The sequence below is a fragment of the Oenanthe melanoleuca genome, chromosome 14 (genome assembly GCF_029582105.1).
Source record: "Oenanthe melanoleuca isolate GR-GAL-2019-014 chromosome 14, OMel1.0, whole genome shotgun sequence".
Taxonomy (NCBI): Eukaryota; Metazoa; Chordata; class Aves; order Passeriformes; family Muscicapidae; genus Oenanthe; species Oenanthe melanoleuca.
Window position 1 is genome coordinate 11,875,403 of NC_079348.1, and position 15,658 is coordinate 11,891,060.

The following is a 15,658-nucleotide window of genomic DNA, read 5'->3' on the forward strand; positions in this document are numbered from 1 at the left end:
GGAAAAAAAATGCATAAGAAGGAGGAAAAAACATTAGCAATATGTTTGGAACACAATTAACCATAATCTTCAACTGCTTTAGCATTAATTTACAGATGCAATCGAGGTTTAACACAGAGCAGAGTTGTTTTCCATTCCACTTAACTCTATTAACTTTACATTTCACATATTACTTTATTACTTTACATTTCAGAATGGTTTGTCTGCCTGACTGTCCATCCTAACACATGGATCTTTCTAACTTGGTTATTCTTCTAATCACAGGAATTTATTCCTCCACATAACTGCTACTAACTTATCTAGCATTGCAAATATCCCACGCAGTTCTGAACAAACAAACCTTTTAGTGATGACCTTGTAGTTTGTCTTAAATTTTCCTCTGAGAGATCCTTAAGCCAGTGCTTTTTACATCTCTTCCTGGCTAGTACTTGGATTAAAGCCCCAGTTTTATTTTAAAAATGCATCTTGCAGCCCTAGCTCAGGTCCAGGCAGTGCCCACCCAGGCTCATCCCTGTTGCCCAAGCAGCTGGTGAGACAGGAGCAGCAGCTCTAAAACAGCTGGATTTACATCCAGCCTCAAAACCTACACCATACACAGCCTGGAGAGGCTGTCACCTTATTTATTTAACTCATTTTAATTCCCTCACTAACCAGAAAGAACACATTTTCACTGAGCACCAGAATGATGTAAGAGAAATCCAAAGATAATTTTCCTTTAAAGATTTTTTTTGTGAGTAAGGAACAGTACTTAACATTTTTAGCCCTATAAAATTTGGTCCGTTATAACCACAATAAAAACATCTGAACAAACACAAGAACTTGGAAACAACACAATGGCAAAGAAAGGACAGTACAGCTCCTTATGGCTCAGAAGGCTTTCTTTTGGGTTATTTAAGTAAAAAACAAGGAAATCTCCTATGTGAACTCAGGAGAAACATGGAAACACGGTCAGCAGATCAAGACCTACATCTCAGCAGGATTTTACCATCGAGCAGAGAGATGCAACCACCCACCCCCAAACACATCCCTTCCCTTATTTTGAAAGAACTCCACCTTTCAGCCAATACAGAATTCCTGTTTCTACTGATTCTGTTTGGGAACAAATCCATCCTAATCGAGTATCAAATGGTTCCCCATACTAGACTAGGGTCAAAATTCACAAAATTTTACATTGAAAAAATAAAAACTCCCTTCCTAAGAGTTTCCTACCTTCTGGAATAAAGCTGTATCTATGGTTAAAGATTTACAGTTAAATAACCAAATCTATGGAATTTCTTCTGGAGATCACATAGAAGAATATCAAACCCTAAGTACATCCTGTGTGATACAAATCCAAGAGAAACACCTTCAAAAGGGTAACAGTGACAGTATCTGTGCTCACCTCTTTAAAATGTGCAGACTTCAAAACAATGGTGAATACAGGTAGATTATCTGCTCCAGATTAAATATATAACCAATTGACTAAATTAATGTTTGAAAAAGTAAGTCAGTGGCATTAGCTTTGAATAAACCTTGTTTAGTTTCCATAAGGGTTTACATTTTAATGAAGAACTCATTATAATATAGCATAAGGCATAATTAATTCTGGATTCTTATTATTTATTTTTTATTTTAGTAAACAGCTAGTGCAGTTGCTGAATTCCATTTTTTTTCTGGCTTTATTCATCTTTCATAAACCAGGATTTCCTCTATAATGGCTTGTAAAAGCTCCACAGAGTTTTAGAAATGCATTAGCTGTCATCACTGGTGTTAATCTACCTAGGAACTCCTCATTTGTATGATGGTACTTTCAACATTATGATTTTTGAAACAACACGTATAGATGTGTGTTATACTTTGAAAAGAAGCATCTACATAACACAGAATATTAAACAATAATTATTTGACTGTAGTAGAAAACTATTTTAGCTGCTTAGCTAACAGTATTGCAAATATATTTATTTAGGAAAATCTGCTTAGTCAATAGCAAAGTTTGAAACCAAGTGTATGTAACCAAATGGTAAAATGAGTTAATCTATGGAGTGACAGCTTTTAGAAAAATTCTACTTTGGAGATATGATAGAGTGAACTTTTACCCCAGGATTAGAATGCTGTGCAAGCATATAATTCAGCTTCCCAAACTCCAAACACTGAGAAGTGTTTCTAGGGTATTTGTTGAGCTTATGTAAGACTCATTTAAATTCAAAGAGAAACACTAGAAAGATGAAATGAATCCCAGGTGCTCTTACACTCCAGAAATAGATGCTTTAAGACATGAACAAAGAGAATTAGTATTAGCAAGTGTACAGGAATCCTCTCTTCCCCTGGATTCATCTTACTTAAGGGCATGGCTTTATATATATTGCTCTGGTAGCTCTTTACTTCTAATTATATACAGCATTCTACTCCAAACTTTTGAACAATTTTTTGAAAGGAAATTTGCTACAAAATCTGATTGTTGGTGGATACTGCTGGATTTCAAATGCCAGAAAGCCCCAGGCATCTAAAACTTCTCTGTCTTCTGAGGGCTTATAAAATAGTTTAAAATGCACAGACTCTTCCCCTCTCTTTCATTTTGAGTGATGGGGAAAATTTTGCCAGTGATTATGGAATAACTGCCCAAGAAACTGGGTGCTTACATTAGTCTTCACTGGGTAAAGGCTATTTCTGAAGTGAATACAACTACTCAGATATGTGGGATGACTTGAAACTATCTCCTGAAACTCCTAAAACGTCATTATTAACTCAGGAAAAATAATAGTGCCTTAAGTAAAAGGAGGATGGAATCTTCTGCTTTCCACTGAGCTGTGCTCAGTGACTTGCTCTAATGGTTCTTCACTTCCAATCTTCAGTCCTTTCTTTCTCCACTGTCAACTCAAATTTTTAAATTTCTGAAATACTGTTTGTTGGTTAGGACCAGACAAGAATATTTTCTCTTGTGAGTTACTGTGAATTCCACTCTTCTCTGAAAGAGAATTCACTAGATTTCCAGGTAATTTTTGTAACATCTTTTCCCTCACCTTGCAACTTGGGAACTGCCAAAAATGAGCCTCTCCAACAAAACTGTTTTCTGCCAGGAATAAAAAAATCTTTTAAAATGGCTTTACTGTGTCTCAAGCTACCTGCTGTACAGGACTGATCTGTTGTAGTAGCACAGGTGCAACAATATCCTAGATTTCAATAAGGAGAGTGCAAGAGATTGCTCAAAAATTCATTGCTCCAAAACCCAAAAGAGAAAAACAAAAATATCTGCAATAACTGAAAGGAACAACATGGAACTTGGCTGTCAGACTGCCTGAGGCAGAAAGAAAGGCTTGGTATTACAGATAAAATATACACTATATAAAAATAAGCAGGTGAAAATGATATTATAACAAACCACAGAAACAAAGAAAGTACCAGAGCATACCTAGTAAAGAAACCCAGCTACAAATCTGTATTTTCCCTGCCATAAATGAGTGTATGGGGAAAAGAATAGACTCTAGCTTAAACACGGGAAAACTATGGGATGTATTTAACTGGATGGAAATACAAACAGATAAAAAAATTATCTCAGTTTCCATGAAGACTTTGTGAGACAAATCACAGAGTGCTTCTTACAACTTTCCTTATTAGGACCTGCCTAAGAATTTAAAAAATAAATGGATAACACAATTTCATTAAGCATTCCTTTCTCATAAGAAGAAAACCCCCTTAAACAGTATGCTTTTATTTGCTAGGGGGAGACTGTGTGGACATAAGTCATCTTTTTAAAAATTTCCTATCCATTATCATATATGGAAAAGTGCAATTCTGTGAAAAGCTGGAATGATGCATGAAAAGAAAAAAATCCCTTTAATTTTCTCTACAATATCATTTTAGGACTTCCCAGCAGAAGGGTGGGAAGGGCAGGAATTGGGGGCCATCAGGGAGCCCTGGAAGTGCAGCAGGAGTCTCCTGTCTCCCAAAGGTGTCCCTGGAAATCCACACCAACTCCATCGTTGCCTGAGCAGTGGAATTTACTGCAGCACGAGCACTTCACAGGCACAAAAACAGCCTTAGAAGGGCTACCCAGGAAGAAAAACCCATAGTGATTTGTAATTATACAGCATTTTGCTGTTCACAAGTAATACTTTCCTACCACTGCTGTGCATCTTGGAGTCTCCATTTTCAGCTGTCACGTGTTTTCTCAACAAAGGCTTTTCTTCACAGGAGTGTACACTCCAAAAAACCCCGAGCCACAACAATCATGTCACTGGTCCAACTGTTTACCATTACCTTCAAGGTTTTAGGGTTGATTTACACTGTGTTCCTCCCTATTTGACTTTAATTGTCTGCTTCAAGTTGTCAGGACATAACTATACCTTAGATTTGCATTGCATTAGGGGATCTTCTCCTTTCTCTATTGATCTTGTCTCACGGAGTAATTTAACTCAATTCTAATTTTCCTGTGCGCGCGGGGTGCTCTCCATCCAAGGAAGTGAGTTATGTGTATTCAAGTGGTGCATCTTATGAATCTTGTTAAGCTTTACCGCCTTCCAGCCCGCACTGATGGAATATTTAATCACAGAAATGAGTTGGCAGATTTGATGTACAATACGGGGAAGCCTCGCGGCGGCGGCGCCGCCGGCAGTCGAGAGACGGGGGAATTTGCCATTCATCAGTGCCATCCTGACAGCTTTGTATAACCTTCTGTTTTGCACTTATTTATGAAGATTAAAGGTACTTTAAATCAACAGTTTCTCTGTAAATGTATCATCTTTATTTCAGAAGTGGCCAAATTTTTCATCATTTGTTAGGAGCTAAAGGAACTTCTCGCACTGACTGTGAAAAAGTTGGTACAGTTTTTATCATGACAGTGCTGGAGACAAGACAGTGCTGGAGACAAAAAGTAAACTAAACAAGTAGAACTCTGTCTTAAGAATCACACCTCTGATTTTATAATCTTCAAAAACTCATTTGCTTCTTCTCTAAGGAAGGCAGTGGAGTGAACCCAAAAGTAAAGGTAAGTCACAGTGTTCTATTCCAACATGCAAGAATTGCAATGTTGCTTTACTGGTTCATTTCCTAATGACTTTAGGAGATCTGCACAATATTAACTCAATTGTTTAAAAGAAAATTTATTTGTTTAAATGTGAGAGATACCGTCTTTTACTCAATATAAAAAAATGCATTTGAAATTCATTGAAAAAAACCCAACAAAACATAAACCTGCCCGCATGTATAGACAGAAATAAAAATCTGAAATAAATGAAGTATCTTGATGGAACTTTCTGCAAAGGTGTGGTGGAGTTCGTGTCATAATTCATAAAATTAAATTAATACTCTTCTAATGGTAATTAAAGATTCTCATTAAGAAGGGCAAACACCTCCCTAGTGTTGGCAATAAAAATGCACTTGGGACTTTAGGAGGTTATACAAAAAAATCAATAACCTGCCATTTTATAATTAAAAGACAAAATAAATGTTAGGGAAAAGTCCAGTAAATTAGGAAAATTACCTTCAAGAGAGATTGAAAATATTGATTTTAATTTACAAACTATGTGAACTCTTCATGCCCTACTTCATGAGACAATTATAAGTCAGATTGTTAATTCTGCATACGTATTAGAAAATTGATTACTGTACTATGGGAATATTATTATATTTGTCATTAACACAAAGTCATTTATATAAAATGACTAATAACTCTAACTTTCTAATTTATGCAGGTTCAGGGTTGGTTCACTAACTACTCAAACGAGATCAATGTTAAATTCCTGTTTTCAACACAGACATACATCAGCAAGGAAATAAATTCTGCCTGCACCAAATACTGCGAATGCCAAGTTAGCATTTTTATTATACTGTGCTACTTTTACCCTAATTGGAATATTTTTATCTATCTCATTAGAATATGTTTTTAACCATAAGTATGTGTTTGTTATAGTGTCCTTTTCAACAATTTTAATCTCTTGAAGTCCCTCAAATTAACAGAAGTTTTTCAGCTTTGTCAACTGGAGACTCGAATATCTTCATGAGTGGAGATCCCCCAGCTTCTGCAGACAACCTCTTCCCATGCTTAACAACCATCCAAGAAAAACGCTTTCCTGATGGCTATTTGTGGGCAGCATTCAAACTCCTCTGGAATCAACTGGGTTTCACACTAAAAATAGGTTTATTTTCAATTCTGTTCCTAAAGCATATTTAGAAACTGCTGCTAGCCACGACTGACTTCTGGCAGACAAAAATTGAATCTCTAACTCCAAGCTGCAGCCAGAATCAGAATCTGGTCTCAGTCCGGTGAAAAAATAGATTTAAATACAAAAACATCAAACTGAAAAACTAACTATAAAATGTCAAGAAAAATGCTCAGGAAAAGCTTATGATTGCATATCCTCTATACCTATGTATGTCTATATTCATGTATGTACTATATATATGTGAACAGATAAGATTTTTTTGGCTGTTGTTCCTTACTAAAGAATGGAAGAAAGTGACTGCACTAAAATATGAAATAAAATAAAATCTCATGTAAGACTAGGATATTGCAGCACATTTCATGTTATACTATTTTCCAATAAAAAAGCATTCATATATTTTCTGTATAAAGTTTATTATGCCCAGGTAAGGTAAAATCCTCAGTCACAAATGTATAAATGAGTTGTAAATAATGTGAATCACACAAAGAAAGCAAACCTCACAGAAAACACAGATTCTGTACTTTTGTATGTTTAAAAGAACCCTAAAATAAAATATGGCCAGGGGGACAATCATAGAGCAATCCTTACCTGCATAGAACTCTGGACTATAAACTGCACCAACAACTGGATTTAATTTCCAGCCTGCAGCAAACAAAAACATAAAAGTTAATACTTCAATTAGTAATAATAACAACTATTATTATTATAACTACTATTGTATAGTAAATATAGACAAAATTACTTCAAGAAAGGTCAATGTATTTCAAGTTTCAGAGGCATGTTTGATCACAGATCTATAATATCAGTGTCTGGGGTATGGAAATAAGCCAGGCATGTGGCACTGGGGTAAATGGCATGTGGAATTACCCTGGCTGAAATGCACATGGATATTCTCCTTAAGCTCTGCAATGAAGCCAGCACTCATTCAGGTGTCCCCATGGCCTCTGGTACAGGGCAGGTGAGTTCTTAGCCATTGTTTTGGCTCTCTGGTTACGAGGAGAGGAGCCAGGACAGTTCATTCATTCTCTGGATACACACATTTCTGATAAGCCTTTGCTAGCAAGGGTTACAGGGCAACCAAATAACTGGAGCATTTCAATTCTACCCTGGCAAAATGAAAGCACAGCCACAGCATGGAAATGCCTGTTGTGACAGGAAGGAGATGCCCCACGGGGTCCAGCCTAATGCCAGGTCTCAAGGGGCACAGATCAGTCACTGCCTTGCTGTTAAATAATCACTGTCCTGCCAAGACTGCCACAGAACCACAGCCCAGGACTCACAGATCCTCTGTACCTGTGCTCTGGCCAAACTCCAAATTATTGCTACACCTTACAGCATTGCCAGGCATGGCTGAAAACCACGGGGGATGTTAGAGATAACCAGCTGGAGGGACTGGAGGGGAAGGAGTGAGAAGAGCAAGGGAAAGTGCTGCAAACTCATCAGTGTTCTCTGCTGTGTGCAGTGCTAATTACTGTGGTTGGCTCAGCCACAGGTGGGTCCACTCCCAGGTAACTGCAAACTCCACAGAACATCCTCCCACCCACACTCTCTTTTTCCTTAAGTGAACAATTAGTTTGAACCACTGGAATTGAAAAAATTAGGGGTTTTCCTAAAGCACACTCAAATCAGAGGAGTGGGAAGCACTTTTTGTAAATGGGAACAAAGGGAAAAACCCTGAGCAAAAGCACGTTGTAAACTCCAGAGCTATGGTACTTAAAATAGAACTTATAACTCCTTCTGGAATCAAAATACAATTCAGACACTGACAACAAGGCTTTTCAAAAATCACAAAAGCCATGATTAGAATTTAAATGCACACGAGGTTTATTTCTGCCTTGGCCATATCGTGTAATGCAAAATCACAGTGGAAAATCATAAAATATCAAGGCATTGTAAGACTGAAAAAGTGCAATGCAAAATCTCAATAACAAACAAACTATTCCCACCCTTTCAAGCTATCTGTACCTCATGCACTATTTCCCAGTAATTAACTGTTCAGTAAGAGAGGGGAGGGGTGGTTTTGAAAGGCAATTCCAGTAAGTTCAGAGTGAGCAGCTTTGCATGACACCTTCTCTGTAGAAGTGACTGCAGCTGCTCTATGTACCCAAGACAGTTAGGGAAGCTGGAAAGAAGGCCAAGAAGGGCTAAAAAGTTTTTTCTCCTGAAAATACCAAAAGAGTTTTACCTGATCCTTCAATTTTGCATTCCACATGATTATATATAGGAACATGAGAGTTTAACTTATCTCTTAGCCAAATTCTGTGTCATAGAAAATCACTCAAATTTTGAGACTTTGGGTAAAAATCTAACTTTATATAAGTAAGGGAATATCCAATATTTCAAATTCAGTACTTCTCAGAAGACCATTAATCAACACCACCCAAAATGAAAGATTGGACAGAATTTTAGATCTGTCAGCTTTTGCTGTCAAAGCAGCTGACAGACATCTCTCAGCTTGTAAGTTACACTAACAGTGCCACAGTTTGTCTGAGAGAAAAAAAAAATAATCTTGGAAGACACAGATTGTTCTTCACAGCTGAAAGGCAGTCTCATATTTCAGCTCCTTACCACTCTCCCAGTGACGGCTGTCTCATCTAACTTTTTGAAGCCTATGGAGGAAATACTTCATTCATCGTGAAAATAACAGTAATTAAACTTAACTTTATCTTGTCAGCCAACAATGTGCTGGCCCATAGCTGTGTGGGTTAATCAAGTGTGATGGGAGTTGATGTATCTGAGTGAGCAGCTGCCAAGTAACCCTTCTGCAGCAGCTGGAGGAGGCAAATTCTCGGCTGTGGGTGTAATTTTGTGCATTTTTCTTACTGTCACAATATTAATCTCCTTCTTGAGTTGAAACTGTAAAAGCTTGAAACTTAAAAACCAGCCAAGGAAAGAAAAAACCTCCTGCCTGACCCATCTCCCCAGTCATCCAGAGCAGCACCTGTCCAGTGCTGAAGGGAAGGAAACGATCCTGGGGTAACAAGCTGTGGTGGAAAATGAGGCACAGAAACACAGAGAGGATTATTTTTGCTCCATAGATTGGAGAGGTCACCATGGCCAGAGGAAGGTTTGGGTAGGAAAGAACCCTTTGACTCCATTTCCTTCCTTGGGAGGGGGGACAGGGAGTGGGAGAGGATTCAACTGTGCTAATAGGCACTAGATGTGATTTAAAAGCTAAATTTAGAGCATCCAAAGCACCACTAGCATAAACTTTAAATTGTATTTATCCTTCTACAGATCTCTGTTTCATGTTTCTCCTTTATTGCTGCAGTTCTCTGAATGTACTTGCCCATAATTCTCTATACCCTACAACCCTTGGATGAGCATTCTGAATTTCAGCATGGGCATCAGAAGAAAGTACAGCTGTGAACAGGAGAGTTTGGAACATCTAAAAATGTCTCAAATATTTTTGCCAACATGCAGCGCTCCTAACACTGAATTTCTTTGTGAAGAGAAAGCAGTTGTATCTCCAAAGCATGAGGTGAGCCATCAAAATCATCCTGACTGATAACAAAAAAAGCTCTCCCAGCAACTACTCATTTGGAGAGTCAAAAGTCACTGGAAAGCATACTTATTTCAAAGGCTATTTGGACACAGAAGCACATCACTTATTTGAACAAAGCTGTATATATTTTTAAAAAAAATCAAGTTTTTGTACCTTGAAATCTACTGACTTTGGCAATCCTATTAACAACATGAGCCCTGTTATCAAGGCACCAGCTGTATTCAGGAACGAAACACAAAACAGAGTGTATCTTGTTTTTAAATTAAAATAAATAGCAGTTCCTGACGTTTTGATAGAATACAACATGTGCCCCTACTACCTTTTGAATACCTGCCAACAACATGCCAGTCACAACACACACTTTGAAAGATAAAGAGAGGCATTAAAAAGTAAGTGGTGCTGAAGCAAATAAAAATGCATGTGCAAACAAAATGTTTCTGGCTACCTGCACTGTAAGTGTCTTGCAAATTGGAAAGTACTGGTGGAAAAAAACTGGCCTTACAGTTTATTTAAAACATGAGACCTTTACTTTAGACAACAATAATCTTCAATAAATAATCAGCTCAGCAGTGGTTAATTCCTGACAAAATGATAAAGAGCTAGACTTGTACCATGCCAGGATGACTGATAGCATAAGCACTGATGAAACTAAATGAAGCCCCTTACATGTCTGCACTTCACTCCTTCTTGCTTGTGTTGATTATGCAAGAGGGACGTGATTGTCCTTGTGTGTTTACTTTAGGGGACTTCAGGCATTAAAAAAAAAAAATATGTAAGAAAGATTAAAATAATCAAAAGCTATGAATTGAAATAAGGTTTGCTTGCTGGATACAGTTGTGCAAAAGAATATTCTGCATGCAGCACCTTGGATGTCTGGGTTCACAATAAATAAATGCTAATTATTTAGGCACTGAACATTCATACTTTTAGTGAAAATTACATATTTCATACTTTTGGTGAAATCCAGATCGGATGGAACAGGATAAAAAATGACAAACAAAACACTTCAAGTGGGAAATACTTTAGAGCAGATTTTGCTCATCCTGGTCTTGGATATTAATAAATGAGAATGTATGACCTAAGTAATTCAGCACTGCAGGGCATAAATAGGAATGTCCTCTAAAACCACATGGATAAAAATCTCCCATCTCTCATTCCCTTCCTTCAGCACTGGCTGTGCTGATATGTAACATGTTATTTGCTCATGAACAATTTTGTAGCCTTAGGATAATATGAATACAAAATATGCATCATCATTTATAGAAAAACTACTTTTATCATTACAATATAGCAAGCAGAGTTCATAGTCTCATATGCACATGGTTAATTTAGCTCTGCATTGCAACAAAATCTCTGTGTGATCCAGTCAAGCCTCGTGTCTCTTTCTAGATTCACTGGGATGCTTTAAACCCAGTAAAAACCAATGAGATTTTCCCATCTGGGTAATTTGCCAAGCTTCACATTCACATACAAAATGAGGAAGAAAACAGTTTCTAAGAAACTTGAGGAATTTCAGGCCCTTCTTCTCCAGATCATTTTAATTAGCTCAATTATCAGGTCATGTGAAAACTATCCCTGTGTTTTATTTTTACTGTGTTATGAGAAAATAATGAGCCTTTCATTAAAAAATAAAGCCACTGTGTGCCCTGGATTTTAGTAAAACCTCACTAATGAGACCTCAAATACAGAAAATATGATCTATTATATTTCAAAATGGAAAAGAGTCTAATCTACCTCAGGAAACCTTTATGTGCATATTTCATCTGCTTTCTACTGGACGGGAAAAACAGAATTAAATTGAAAAGAAAATACCAACAACTACATAGCAAAACTGAAAGCTTAATTGCAATTCACTTCAGTTCATGAGCTATTCTTTGACATTGAGTTAGGAACTTGTCTGAATTTGAATTTTCTGAACCAGTAAAGGCACACTCAACTACATGATCAAACACTCCCAAAGGAAACATTTAAAAGATGCATTGTTTCCAAACCCCTCAAAAACCCATGGATTCCTTTTCTATCATTAAGGTACAACATTGCATCAACTTAGGTCAGTATTAGAACGAATTTTATTTTTAGACAGCTTGAAATTCTGATTTCTCCACGGGAAAAGGAAAAAGCTGAAAGCAGCACCTGATGCCAGTCTGCCCTTCTTCAACAAATTGTAGAAGGAAGACGTGGAAAATGATCTTTAACCAGATGTGTGCCCTGGTACTAAAAGGTTCTACAGGCAATTCATTCTTGCTGCTCTCCCTCCCTCCATCCCCTAAACCAAGCTGAATCCTCCCATCAGCTCCCACACCACTGCACTAACACCCAGTAGAGAAAATCCCTCTGCCATCACACTGCCCTACACAAAATGCACCAAGCACTGGGGCTCCAGCCAGAGGGGCTCGTGCTCTGCCCAGCTGCTGTGACCCAGCCAGGCTCTGCAGAGCTGGAATTCACTCCCAAGCCTGCCATGCCTTGGGAGTGTGAGCCCCAGGAATGCAGGGGGCACCCCAGGAGCAGGACTGTGTCTCCATGCAGGGACAGTCCCCGGAGCAGGCGGCTCGTGCACTTACCATTCGTGTAAGGGTTGACGGTCTTTTTATTTGTCATTACACGTGCTGTGGCATTATTTACCTAAGCACATAGAACAGGGGATTAGAAAGGGTTACAGGGAGGGCCCGTGTCACTATTCAAAGCATGCATTATTACTGCTATTAGTCATGTGAAAATAAAATGCAATTTAATTTATAGAAGGCAACAGGTGCATAACAAAATCATACTATTTATAATTACATTTACTTTCATAACCATTTTAACTTACAAATCATTTCAATAAGCAACATCATATCATTTAAACTTTAATAAAAAGACATTAAAAGCAAATTAAAAGGTACTGCATAATTTAAGACTTAAGAGCATGCTTGTATTCCATGATAACACTGATACAATAAATACTCAAAACAGAAAAAAAAAAAAGATTATATGAAGGAACATGCAGTGGAGTAGAAAGGAAAGAGACAAGGTACAAGGAAACAAAGAAAATGTCAAAAAAGGGACAAACGAATTTTAGCAGTGTGCAACATAACCCTTTAGAAGAGAAGTACCATTGGAAAAGCAACATCTAGCATTCAACACTTGGAACAAGAGCCTTTTTCATTGCAAGAATTAACAAAATCATTCAAGCTTTAAAATCACAGCTAACAAAAGGATAAAAAGAGGGTGCATTATTTAACACAATATGGAGTTAACAATCTGAGTAAGATGTGCACGAAGTCATATCCTCAATCCAATCAGTGCCTCCCAGGCTTGCTTAAAACGTACACTCAATTACAGGCGTACCAATATATAGAAAAAAATGTAGCATCAAGAAAACTTAATACAACAAGTCAAAAAAATCCACGTGGTATATCAGCGCTAAATACGTGAAACGGCAGATGGACTTCTCCACTTACCATTCAGCACCATCGCCAGCATGGGTATGTATACAGTTACCATGGTTACTGAGAGTTTGGTGAGGGCCCTAAGCGCTACCGTCGAGGGGGGAAAATGAAAAGGCAAAATATGCAACATCTTACTCAAAAGACGACAGCATTTTCAATTGGTAATTCTTTTTTTCTTTTTTTTTCTTTTTTTTTTTTTTTTTTTTTTTTTTTAAATTCTAACGAATACGACTGAGGCAGTGTTGAAGGGGATCCAGTGGCGTGGCAAATGTGGGTGGAGGTTTTTTGGGAGGTGGGGATGGCTCAGGCCACCCCACCAAAACAGCCTCATGGCTTTGTTAAAATTAAATGTGAAAATTGCTCAGTCTCTAGTCTGGCTTTGTTTCTTGGGCATCTTTTGGATGCTTCTTTCCCAGTCTTAATTTTTTGAAAGCCACTGTGGATCCCACATCAACCCTGCAGCAAAAAAAAAAAAAAAAAAAGATAAAAAGAAAAAAAAAACAAAAAAAAAGGAAAAAAAAAGAAAACAAAACAAAAAGAAAAAAAAACAACCTTTTGTTTGTTTTTGTTTTGTCTGTCACACATTTTTTTGTTGTTGTTTTCAATTTTTCTAAATTTTTTTTCTTGGCTGGTTTTTGGAATCTACTGCACCCATTGATTTACAAAACATCCAAAATAATAACTTCAAAATATTAAATCTTTCTTTTTTTTTTTCAAATCTGTCATCCACCATTCAGCAATAATGATAATAATAATAATAATTACAAAAGAAATAATAATAAAAAACCCAAGTAAGGCCAGATTCTCTCTCTTTATATATAAATATATATATAAACAATGGGAAGGGGAAAGGGGAGCACACAGAAGACACCAATGATGCATCTGAAACAACAAATGAGAGTGAAGCAGACATTTATAAAAAAGATGAAAAGGAAAATATTTTGAACATGCACCTCGATTTTACGGCCCTCTACCACGGTGCCGTGTAATTTCTCCCTCGCCCTGTCCGCATCAGCACTATTTTCGAAAGTTACGAAACCAAATCCCTGCATGCAGGAGGGAGAAGGGGGGAAAACAACATGCACATTATTATTTCAGTCAATGACCACTTGTTTGCTTATGTTCTCTCTCTTTAATTTAATATTTTCTTGTCCTCGCTTCATTTCTGTAACATGCAAATTAGAAAAATTATAATTGTATTGAGATGTGCAATAAGTAAGCAACAAATGTGAACAAATTTTTTTTTCCTGTCATCAGTTAGATAATACCCTCTGAGAAAGTCAAAGAATGATACCAAAAATACCTTTCTACATGTCACTACAGAGGAAAATAAATCTAACAATAAGAAAACGAAATTAAAATAAATTACAGTGTCTTCACATGGAAAAAAAAAAAAAATGAACTAATGAGAAAAGAAAATGAACCACATTTTAATGACATGCAGATATATCAACAAAATAAAAAACATGTGCACAAAATTCAACACTGAATGTCAATATACTCTAAACATTGCCTACTTAGTCATGCTGTTGTGATCATAAGAAACACTGTTCCCATGCAACACTAGGGTAACTTAAACTTTTGTCAAACTATACAGCCTTTACTTATTTTTTTATAAAAGGAAAAAAGAAAAAAAAAAAGAAAACCACCAACAAAACAAAAGTACTTTCAGAACAAAGTATAAACTTTCTTATATTAACAGATCAAAGAAAATCACATGATGTGAATAGAAAAAGAAACTCTGATAAAAGAAGAAAAATGCAAACGTTTTGAATAAGTTGAACTGCTGCATTTACTTGTTCTGCATATTATTTTCTACATATAGAACATGCAACTGGTAAAACTCCAGAATCCCACGTTAGTGGGACAAATATGAAATTCTGCTTATGACAAACACCCTCCTTTATAATTCTAGACTAAGACAAACATTTTAAATCCTACCAAAATGCCATTTATGCCCTAAGTCAAATCAAACACTGTTTAAAATGGCAAATATTTTTGAGAAATCTGACAGCGAAGAACATTTTAGAAACATACACCAACCCTTTGAAGTAATTCTTGCATTAGCACTACAATACTTTTGCACGCCTCCCAAAATTATCCAAAGGCTTCTCTACAACCCCAAGCTTTCACATTTTGCAAGTTGCACGTGGTGCTTTGCACACAGGCAGTGCTCACATAGTTTAAGTTCTACTAAAACTGGAGTTTTTTATTTCTGTTTTAGCCTGAACTCTGTTCTGCTCCTGAGCAATCAGCCACTCACCACAGCTCCTCATCTCCCTTTGCTGAATTTTGCCAGTGTTCACCCATTTCCTCTCTGCAGTGCCATCTATTACACAAAGTGACTGGTTTAAACAAAAAAGGACGGGGGGGGAAATAATAATAAAAATAAAGGGAAGACATTTCTACATTGATTTACACAAAGGGGAGACCAAATAACAAACTAAGGCAAAACTGACACCAAGCAGTGAGAAAAAGAATGGGTATGGACTACAGAACTAATTAGTCAACCATCAACCAAAAAAGTTAAGTAACTCTCAGGACAATTCCCTGGGTTATTTGGGTTATTTCACCTACTCAGA

The 15,658-nt window shown here is 37.0% G+C and overlaps 1 protein-coding gene across 28 annotated transcripts in view; it reads right to left on the minus strand.

Annotated features, from left to right (window-relative positions):
- Nucleotides 1-15,658, minus strand: part of RBFOX1 (RNA binding fox-1 homolog 1) — a 1,071,989-nt gene that overhangs the window by 67,435 nt on the left and 988,896 nt on the right. For all 28 annotated transcript variants that reach the window (XM_056503454.1, XM_056503462.1, XM_056503455.1 and 25 more), the window contains 3 exons: nucleotides 14,030-14,122; nucleotides 12,210-12,270; nucleotides 6,729-6,782 (listed from right to left, as the gene is read on the minus strand). In XM_056503454.1, the coding sequence (XP_056359429.1) occupies nucleotides 6,729-6,782; nucleotides 12,210-12,270; nucleotides 14,030-14,122 (208 nt within the window). The remainder of the gene's footprint in view (nucleotides 1-6,728; nucleotides 6,783-12,209; nucleotides 12,271-14,029; nucleotides 14,123-15,658) is intronic.